The sequence below is a fragment of the Triticum urartu genome, chromosome 4 (assembly GCF_003073215.2).
Source record: "Triticum urartu cultivar G1812 chromosome 4, Tu2.1, whole genome shotgun sequence".
NCBI classification, from domain to species: domain Eukaryota; kingdom Viridiplantae; phylum Streptophyta; class Magnoliopsida; order Poales; family Poaceae; genus Triticum; species Triticum urartu.
Genome location: NC_053025.1, coordinates 138,366,597 through 138,378,054, shown reverse-complemented (window position 1 = coordinate 138,378,054; position 11,458 = coordinate 138,366,597). Strand labels below are relative to the sequence as shown.

At 42.0% G+C, this 11,458-nt stretch overlaps 1 protein-coding gene across 1 annotated transcript; it reads right to left on the bottom strand.

Moving 5' to 3' along the window:
• Positions 1-6,563: 6,563 nt before the first annotated feature.
• LOC125551110 lies at positions 6,564-10,237 on the bottom strand. Its single transcript, XM_048714269.1, has 6 exons — positions 10,078-10,237; positions 9,242-9,430; positions 8,976-9,101; positions 8,602-8,793; positions 7,714-7,881; positions 6,564-7,318 (listed from the first exon to the last, which is right to left on the bottom strand). The coding sequence occupies exons 1-6, from the start codon at positions 10,141-10,143 to the stop codon at positions 6,932-6,934; spliced, it is 1,128 nt and encodes a 375-aa protein (XP_048570226.1). The 5' UTR covers positions 10,144-10,237; the 3' UTR covers positions 6,564-6,931.
• Positions 10,238-11,458: the final 1,221 nt, after the last annotated feature.

The window sequence follows — 11,458 nt, the reverse complement described above, 5'->3', positions numbered from 1 at the left end:
TCGTCTCCCCGCCTTCCATCGATCCTTCGGAGTATTCACCGCCATGGATGCAGCCTACGAAGGCATGTTTCACGATAGATTGAACACGGGCGGTCCTGGCGCGCTGAGCCGTTTCGATGAGGTTGGTGTGGACGTCCGGCTCAGGGCCTGACTCGCCGATCCGGCCGATGAAGACGTGAATTCCGCCGAAGGGGACCCGGTACCCGTACTCCATTGAGCCGGCCTCGGGGCCCCAGCCTTCGTCGTCGATGTAGAGCTTGCCGCGACGACTCTTGGTCATCCGGCCACAGCATATCCCTCGAGCCCTTCGAAGTTACCCTTCAAGAACTCAAATCCATCGTGCGCTGGCCCCACGGTGGGCGCCAACTGTCGTGGAGTTGACACGGCAGATGTCCTAGAGCAAGGACTTAGTCGTAGGGCCATCACATTAGGAAGCTTAAAGGGGTTAATCGGGACAAGGGACACACGAGAGAGTTTTTATACTAGTTCGGCCCCTTACGATGAAGGTAAAAGCCTACGTCTAGTTGGGATTGGTATTGCTGAAGTTTTGATCTCCAAGGGGCTCAACTCACCGGCTTGGTTATCAATTTGGTTGTTTCTTAACCTAAGCCGCCACCGGGTCGTCCCCTTATATACATGGGTTGACGCCTGGTGGCCTACAGAGTCCTGGCCGGCTCATAATCGTGTCCGTCTCGGTGACTTCCTTTACATACCTTTCTTAACAAGTCTTTCCTTACATACGGCGGTTTACAATATCGGGCCTTAAACCGGCCCCAGGCCTTTGGGCCTTCTATATGTTTAATAAATTATCATCTTGAATGTATATTGAGCTTCTTATGTAACCCGCCATTAGGGTTGACCCGGCCCCTCCTGGGCGGGTCATACTGGTAGTAATATCCCCAACAGTAACGGTGGCGAAGGTAACAATATTGGTTTTGTAGTGATTGTAACAGTGGCAACGGAAAAGTAACTAAGCAAAGATCAATATGTGAAAAGCTCATAGGCATTGGATCAGTGATGGATAATTATGTCAGATGCGATTCCTCATACAATAGTTATAACATAGGGTGACACAGAACTAGCTCGAGTTCATCAATGTAATGTAGGCATGTATTCCGAATATAATCATACGTGCTTATGGAAAAGAACTTGCATGACATCTTTTGTCCTACCCTCCCATGGCAGGGGGGTCCTATTGAAAACTAAGGGATATTAAGGCCTCCTTTTAATAGAGTACCGGACCAAAGCATTAACACTTAGTGAATACATGATCTCCTCAAACTACGGTCATCACCGGTAAGTATCCCGATTATTGTCACTTCGGGGTTAACGGATCATAACACATAATAGCTGACTATAGACTTGCAAGATAGGATCAAAAACTCACATATATTCATGAAAATATAATAGGTTCAGATCTGAAACCGTGGCACTCGGGCCCTAGTGACAAGCATTAAGCATAGCAAAGTCATAGCAACATCAATCTCAGGACATAATGGATACTAGGGATCAAACCCTAACAAAACTAACTTGATTACATGATAAATCTCATCCAACCCATCACCATCCAGCAAGTCTACGATGAAATTACTCACGCACGGCGGTGAGCATCATGAAATTGGTGATGGAGGAAGGTTGATGATGACGATGGTGACGGATTCCCCTCTCCGGAGCCCCGAACGGACTCCAGATCAGCCCTCCCGAGAGAGATTAGGGCTTGGCGGCGGCTCCGTATCATAAAACGCGATGAATCCTTCTCTCTGATTTTTTTCCTCCCCGGACGTGAATATATAGAGTTGGAGTTGAGGTCGGTGGAGCATCAGGGAGCCCACGAGGCAGGGCGCGTGCCCAGGGGGGTAGGCGCGCCCCCACCCTCGTGGATAGGGTGTGGGCCCCCTGGCCTTGATTCTTTCGTCAATATTTTTTATATATTCCAAAAATATTCTCCATTGATTTTCAGGTCATTCCGAGAACTTTTATTTCTGCACAAAAATAACACCATGGCAATTCTGCTGAAAACAGCGCCACTCTGGGTTAGTTCCATTCAAATCATGCAAGTTAGAGTCCAAAATAAGGGCAAAAATGTTTGGAAAAGTAGATACGATGAAGACGTATCAGTACTGCAAGCGGTACTACCGCTCTACTTCCGCTCTACTACCGCTGAGCGCGTAGAGGCAACAGAAGACAACAAATAAGCGGTAGTAGCCGCGGAACTGGATCAACGACAGTACCGCACAAGCGGTACTACCGCTGCCTTAGGGCAGGTTAACAGGAGGAACAAGAAAAGAACTCCATCGAATCGAGAAAGGAACAAGGGAGCAAATATGAAAGTGTGTACGTGTTGACTTCACCTAAACCTTTTCGAAGTGGACCCTCTCTTAATAGTACGGTGTTCCTACGACTCAAATCCACCAAAAATGAAATGCAAGAAAACAACCGTCTTCGCTTTATATCTCCGAGGGGTACGGATTGTCTTGTGCCATATGATAGATTATCTGAAATGCACAATACATACGATTAGTCCACTAATGCATTGTCATCAATCACCAAAACCGAGAGAAATATTCCCTAACAAAGACACACAATTCTTTTGTGTGTTCTTAAAAAACTATGGGATGTGATTTACTCTTAAAGGAACTACATCATCAAATCTTACGAAAAACATTCGTACACTAGGATTTCGTATGATTTATAGTAAGAGGACATATCTTTTATGTCTTGCACGTATCTTCTCTCTCTATATCGATTCCGTCAAAGCTTTTGTCCCATAGAACCATGTCTACAATTCTTGTACTCTCTCCCTTTGGGTTTATAAGTCACGCATGGATTTCTAGTTCTTCAATTTGACTAGAGAAACATGCATTATATTTACAAAAAATATATCTTTAGGGTCGTCATCAAATGAAGTTTCTAACCATATAATTTTCGTGGCATATTATGCATGTCCTTTTTAGTTGGCATACTATGCATGTTTAAATAGTTAAATCGAAGACCTGGAAACATGTGCCCAACTTATAAACCCAAACGGAGGGAGTATATTAGTTCCTATCCAGGTCACAAAATCATGACATTCTAATCTTATTTTTTTTCTGTTTTAGTATTTCGGGAATTCGGTGATTCAAAAAGTTCATAAACAATCTGGCGGCCTCCCAAAAAAGATGTGCTAAACATTGAAGGAGACGAAACGGAACAAACTCACAGGCCTCAGGAGTCGATGGAAGGAGATCCACGTGAGTTCAGCGGTCTTCAAGAGAAGTGCTAATTATTAGCGGTGAAGACAACTGATATTTAGCACGCGATTAGGCATTTTTCTAAAAGTAGTAAAAAGATCAAAAAAAATATGAATCTTTTTCAGAGCAAGCATTGTCTAGTGTATTACTCGTTCAAAGTGCCAGGAAAGTCAGTTTGTCGTGAAACTTTACATGTTAGTAATATAGTACTCCCTCAGTAAACTACTTTAGTAATCTAAATGCTATTATATTTCTACTTTAGTGATCTAAACACTTTTATATTTCTTTACGGAGGGAGTACAGACAATGCTTGTTTCGAAAAAGTTTTAAAAATATTTTACCAGTTTTACATTCTTTTTGCAATTCGGGTACATGTGCACCCATGTCTGAAGGTGTACTTTTTATTTATAGAATGTACTCCCTCCATTTTTAAATATAAGTCTTTTGAGAGATTTCAATATGGATTACATACGGAGTAAAATGAGTTAATGTACACTTTAAAATATGTTTGTATATATCCTTATGTAGTCCCTACTGAAATCTCTAAAAAGACTTATATTTAGAATCAGAGGGAGTACATGTTATGCTACTTTCAGGTGTTTTGGATGCATTTTGGATGGAGTGTACATAAGCCGTTTGCAACTTGTAGATTTTGAGGTGCAGCCACAGCCCACGTGAGACATCTAATCCAGCGACCACGTCACATGCATGAGGCATTCCTAATGTTTTTCCTTCCCTATGCGCTCTGTTTTGCGGACGAGACACTGTCTGTTCATGATGACGAGATGATGTTTTGCCCATGACGCAATCGAGTTGGTGATACATTTTTCTATGGGCCTTGTATGCGTTGTTCTCATCGATGTTTGTGTTCTTAGTGTCCAAGTCAAGTGATCAAAAGGCAGGCAGCACTAGGCTACACCAAATGGAAGCATATGTGTGTAGCGAACTAGCGATGATGCGGACCATTTGGGTTCCATGAATGAGTCATCCTGCACTCACTCGTGATACAGAGGACCATTTCTTTCGTGTGGGTTTTTCATGCTTTTATTTTTGTCGCCGGTTCGTTGTATTTTTTATTGGCAATCAATATGTTTTAAATTTCCGTGGAATTAATATAGTCCTCCGCGAGCGTCAATGACATTATTATTGGAATAGAACCCTAACCACTAACATATCTACTAATGACAATGACAGTTCGATAAAGGAGCTCTGTCCTGTGTACAAAGCTAAAGGAAGCATATCACAGGTCCTCTGCTTTGCCGCTGACTTAATAACATGAAAAATGCAACAAGCACCACTAGTGCCGACTAGTATAATCATTACTATCTTTTCCCCCATGAACTTGAGCACATGGATTTTTATCAAAAGTAACAGTAGCTCGTTTATCAAATGTAACAGTACAGGCACGTTTGGGACGCCAGAGCTTCAAATGAAAATTTATCATGGCCGTGTACACCATGATGATGCAGAGGCCAGAGATTTGACCTCTTTTCTTGTTTCAAAAAGATGAATTTCTGTCTGTGTTTGAAAAAGAAATTTGTTCAAGTTCCGTGAGAAGAGGAGTACAAATTCGTTTGTGTGCCCACGCTGCAAGTGGAGTAGTATATTGGTCCTGGTCTCCTGAACCTGCAGCTAGCACATGGCAGCGCGGTAACTGCGCTCATCAATGTGCATCCGCAATCGGTGCAAATCTAGCTATAGGTTCAAATGGAGGTCAATCTTGGTTGCCTTCAATCAGATAATCAAATCCTTTCCGTAGCAAGAGAAAATTGGTCAATTTCTGCACGCGTACATATTTATATCCCTATATATGGAGATCGATCTCATCCCTATGAAATTTATGATGACGTAAGGGTACAATTACAGTTAGCAATTTGTCTCATCTGGTACACTACGTACTACTACTAGTATGTGTGACAACTTTAATTGTCACGCGCCCAGCACACTTGAATTCGTCTCTGGATCCTCACCTAATAACACAAAAGTAGCTAGCGTGGTCTCTTCCATCCCATGATCGATCCCATCATCCGGATGAGTACCATGGCCGCAGTTTATTCTTTAACAGTTTGTAGCTATGGCGATCTGAGATTAGACTCTTTGTGACAAAATCAGCCCATCAGAATTCAAGCTCAAGACTTGACACCGGTGCTCGTATTTTTCATATTTATTTCAGATTTTTCGGCGATAATCGTTTAGTGGGAAGAGACGTTTCCGTCGACTACGAGGACAACTGTGATGACTTCATCAATCTCAAGATGTTCGACTCGGTATCTCGAAGGTGCTCATAGAGATACGGTGTGCGTGCATGCATTCCTAGGGATGAATGAATGTGTGTGTATGTGAGCATCTGTGTTTGTACTAAGTAAAATAAATTTGTAGCTATGTGGGTGTGCTGCCTGGTCAAGCATAACAAGGGTAGAATACCAGCAGTTTGAAATGCGGGAATTTCAACTGAATTTTATACTAGATACCCTCATTCCATAATGTAGCAGACTTTTTCAAAAGTCAAATATTGTAGAATTTGATCAAATATATAGAGAAATTGCAAAGAAAAAATATCTAATAAATATAACATAAAAATATATCTAATGACTTATCTAATGATATTTATCTGATATTTTAAATATAGATGTCCTTATAAAAGTCAAAGGCTGTGAAGTTTGACTTTTTTTATGCATTACATTATGAAAAGGGGAGAGTAACTCAACACGACAATCATAACAAAGTTCACTGTGAATGTATGCATTTTTTTTGGCGGGGATACTGTATGCATCAAATTTTTTATGGGAATTGTATGCATTGATTGATGCAAATAGACCGTGGGAACCATCATAAACTATACATGGCCACCATTCCTTTTTGTGCATATCTTATATTGAGAAGAAATTTAAAGACCTTTTCCCTGCGCAATAAGAAAAGAATGTTTTCGTGAGGGATGAAATGAGACGGAAGTTGAAGGGACTTTTGTTGGAAAGAGAAAATCTTTCCTATTTAAAAAGAATCTGGCATTACATCGTTCAGTTTGTCATTCTTTCAATCTTAGATATGTTCTCGTCTCCCTCTTTCCGTTTTGATTATTTCCTTTCATCTATGATTTTTCTAATCAGTTTTTCTTTTTCTGAAGACCGCCTCAACTGCCCCACATCTTATTGACTTACAAATAAAATTATGGTGTCTTTGGTACACTGACAAATTCTTACCAAATAAATTATTATTTATGCAATCATATTTATATGGTCAGGTAAACCACTAGCTAAATATTTATACCCGGCAGAGTCAATTATCTAGTAAAATAAAGGCACCGGAGGTAACCTTACAGAGGGCCCAAGCACATGACAAAGACACGAACCTTGATCCATCATCTCCATGTATCAGTCTCAGTATACACCCACTCTTCATCAGAGTAATTTCCCTATTCACACCAATCCATTTCACCAATCCTACAAGCATGAAAACCAAACTGTACTGTAGTACTGTATACACTTTGCCTATACATGAACAGATAAACACTAGCCAACTTCGCCAACACAAGAATAGAATGTCAGCCCGTATACTCTTTATCTCACACGAAATCAGAAACCTGCTAATAATTATTACAACTGCAAACAGATGTGGACAAGAGAATGGACAAAATTTTATGCACACTACTCACAACCAAACCCACTGCAAGCCCCGACAAGCAGAGTAGAAGCCGGCACACATCAATCTTTGTCAGGCACCAACTCATTTGGCTTCAAGGCGTTCCTCGGAGAATTAGCAGCATTATCTACAGAAATGATGGATACTGGGGATGATGACTCGCCTGGGCTGAGGATCGGAGAATCTGGCCTGGAGGGGACGGGCGATACTTCTTCCTGGGCTAAATAAGCTTCAACCACCGGAAACATGTTTTCAGTGTATGCGCGATTGGTATCTTCTTCTAGCTTGCTGTCTTTCATATTGCCATCGCCAAAGGAGACGACATTGTGGGCGGCGGACTGGTGAAAATCTACTATTTCACGCAGGAAGCGATTTTCACGGGCATACATGGAGTTCTCCTGTGCCAGCCTTGATTTCTCGGCCAGTAATGTCTCCAGTTGCATGCGGATCTGTTTCAAGAGGATCTATTTCAGTACAACTTTGAGAGGGCTAGCTATACTGATCAATAGAAGTTCCAATCACCCATTGGTTATCTTTTATTATTTTGTGAAGCCATTGGTTATCTTTTAAACTAAGACTATAGCCAACTTTCATCTGAACCGCAACAAAATGTACTGGGTTCATAGAATTGCTGGAAGAAAGCAAATAGTAACAGAAAGCATATTAGTACTACTGATTACTGAGCAATGTATGGTACAAAACTATATAGCAGTTCCACCCATCTTGGATGTTTACACGTGCAGTGAGTGGATAAAATTAAGAACTGTGCAGTGGATGAGGATTATTAACTTTGGTGCAAACAATATAACTCCAAATTTCTACTAGGCTAAGAAAAAAAAATTACCAGGTCATCATCCTCTTCAATTTTGACCCCTTTCTGCTTAGTTCCACGCAACATTTTGTTCTCTTCTTCTAGCTGAGTGCAGCGCTGCTTCGCAAAGGCTAGGTCCGCTTTAACAGTTTTTAGTTCACGAAGTACAAGTTTTGCTTTAGCAGCCATCGCATTAGCAACCTGAAACAGTTTGTAGGGGGTAAGAGGAAGCACCATTGGACGGACATAAATAGTAAATAACAATGTTCATTTATTACTGCTGTCTAAATGGATGGTGAAAAGTACACAGGGCTTATTTTGAACCATATTGATGGCCAAAACAAATAACACAGTAAAAGGAAACTTGAACAAATATCTTTCAAAATAAATAAATAAACAAATATCTTTCAGCATAGATCATAGATGTCCATATGTTTCATCTAGTGCTACAGAGAATTAATATTGCAATGCTGCCTTTGGCTTAAACTAAATGAACTAGAAAATCTAATCCTAAAAGTTGAGGGCCACTTTGGATCGTAATAATTTCATAGAATTTTGTATGATTCCAATCCTTCAGGAACTACAGAGGCCATTTGGGTCATAAGGATGACGCTATCGAATTCATATGGATTGCTTTCGTAACTAATTCTATAGGAATTTCAACATCCACTTCAACCACTTTTCCCCACTCATTTGCATAGGACTGGGTATTTTTTTCTGCATTTCCTTATGTTTTGTGGTTTATAGTTCCTGTATGTTTCATATTCCTAGGTTTTTCATTCCTAAGATCTAAAGAGGCCCTGAACTGGGAATATAAGCATGTGTAAGCAAGCTTTTGTCAAGTAAAAGGTTTAGTAGCTTTCCCATAAAGGGTTTGGTAAAGCATATTCCTAATTGATCTATAATCGTATGGCACCTTACGTCGCGAGAAGCTTTTAACTGGGTCTCCTGGGCTGCCTCAGCTTTATTCAGTGTGAAACTCGGAGGGGGGAATGCATCTGCAGCAGGATTCTGCATATGCAAACTGGAACTGTTAGGCTTTCTTCTAATTTGTATCTTCTTTGTTTCCTCGATGATGTTTGATGTCTTATTATCGACAATAATGAGACCTTCCTGTAAAACATAGAGATGAAAACAAGTCAGTGCACAAACCAAACAGGATGCTGAACTTCCAAAAGAGATACTGTAAAATACCCAGAGACAACACAAAAAGGGCCCGAAATGAAGCTACAATTACGAGTTGTGTCGGTGGTATCGTAAAATAAATAAAGCTGTGTGATGCTAAAGAGCTTTACTTCCAAGGCGTTTCTGATTCTTCCACCAAACTGGTTGACAGAAGCGGCAAGTGCCTCTGACCTCTTCCACGGTTCGCTCCTTTCTGTTCCTCCATAGCTGTCGAATGACCAACGAGATTGAGGGGCCTGAAATAAGAAAATGGAACGAAGAATGTAAATCACCTAAAGGCTAAGGAACCAGCCATGGACAATAAGTTTACTGATTGTATTTCATCGTGTTTCACCAATGTATGTGGATCCAGCTTTTCCTATATTTGCTGTCTCACCTGAGCTCCATCCGATAAGTTGGGCTTGCGAGTAGCACTTTGAACTTTCCCATGGTCATCGAACTTGTGAGCAGCAGCATCCTCATCGAGAATCCCCTTGGCCTTTCTTGCCAATGCTCCCCACAATCCAACCTTAGGCTCACGCATGCTATCCATCGACGTGTAGTTGTACGACGAAGCAGCCGAACTCTGCTCATTCACCGCAGACCAAATCAACACAGCAACCCATATAAGTAGAACAACATTTTTGAGTACATGAAGAATATCTGTCAATCCTAAGCAAGGAATAAAAATTAGCGTGCTATGGGAAAATAGCACATCCCTTAAAATCCGCTATAGCAAACGATTTTACACTGATTTTATTTAGCGAGACATTGCTCAGAACGCTATAGCGTGCCATTTATATCAGTGATCCTAAGTGATACAGACATGCTAAATTTCACCTCGAACTGAACAATAGAAACGGACATCAGAGGAACACTACAGCTTGCTGATTATCTCAGTGATGGGTTTGGAATCAGACAGTGATTATCCAGTAGCTGGCATATTCAGGACCAAATTGACCTGCTAGTTCAAGCTGACCCCGATAGGTAAGCAAGAGGGAAAACCTGCATCAATTCGTGACTATCGCACATCGTCTCAACAAATTTCGTGTCGGACGAAACGGAGGGCACATCTGTAGTAGCGAACTGGACGAGATGTGATCCCGATATAATATTCGACCGACGGATCGAGACAGGCGCAAGCGCAAGCAAATCAGCAGTGATTACTAATAACCAGAGGGATTGGATGGCAGAGAAGACGGGTGGGGGAGGAGAGGGGGAGAGGGTGCTTGCCTGGGGCTGGGGAGTCCGGCGGTCGTCGGAGGCGACGGGCCCCTGCTGCTTCCGGCGGTAGGCCATGATGAGCTGGGTGGGTGGAGGTGGGAGGGACGCGGAGCGGAAGAAGCGAACAGCTGCTGCTATAGCTTTTTGGTGATCCCTTGCTTGCTTTGATTAGAGAGAGACACCAAGCTGGACCAACCTGTCAAAATTCAACAGATGGGCCCACATGTGCTCTCTGGCACAAACGCCCTTTGTCACCTTTGCTGAGAAGTGTTTTTTGTTTTTTGTTTTTGCAATTCAGAGAGTTTTATCCAAACAAAAGCATTCTTCGGATAATCAACCAGGAGGTTGGTCACTAGGACTCTAGAAGTTCCATCGAGACAGATTTTGGTCACATTTAAAGTGCAAGCATGCTTTAAACAGAGATGAGCCAGAATGTTTACTACGTGTTTACATGTTGAATATCAAGTAAAGAGAAATGACAAGCTAACTCTCCAATTTTAACTAAGATAGAAGCCACAATTGAACGAGAATTATGACGAGTGTTCCAAAGTGTAACCATCTACAAACAATCAACCTCTATGCTTAAATTCTCGCAGCTTGGCAAACCCGACACTGTCCGAGAATAGGCTAAAGCAATCAACAGGTCAAAGATGCCCATGTATGGCTTGCACCCAACACCAAGAAAAGCAAAGGATAAACGTGCAACCCCGTCATCGTCACCATGATTGTGCGCAAAACTCACCGCCCATAAGTAGTCATATTGATGACGTCGTGCCCCAAAGGTCGCTAGACGTAACCAGGCAAAACAGGAGGGGGCTTCCTAGGTAATTCTAGAAGCGCAATCGCCTACCTGGTCCGCCGCATGGGGTTTGCAGGATAAGCCCGTCTCCTTCATGTTTTGACCGATTGTGTGACTGCCAGATAGCCCACATGATGGTGAGGATATTCATGCAGCTTGACTAAAAAACTAGAGTCACATAAAATGTCCCTCATCCATGAATGAGGGTGGAAACGAGGAAGACGAATACCAAACCACGCATGAGCTTCTTCCTAGAAGCGCCGAGCATGTGAGCAATGCATCAAAGCATGCTTTAAATCTTCTCCAGCTATAAATATTTTGCATCAGTCGATCTCAGCAATATGACGTCTGCTCGTCTGGCAGAATTCCACGAAGAACTCTTCATTGGAAGATTTGCACTTTTGGGACGACATTCATTTTTGAGAGGGCAATCCACATCTCTTGATTATTCCCTAAGGTCTCGGTAACCATTTCTTCTTGAAGAGCAACACACTCTTTTTGAATCACAAGGGCACGGTACGCCAACTTTATAGTGTAGATGCCTGATCATTCAAATGCCTAGCCTCACCACCGCTTAGCCTGATAGGAATA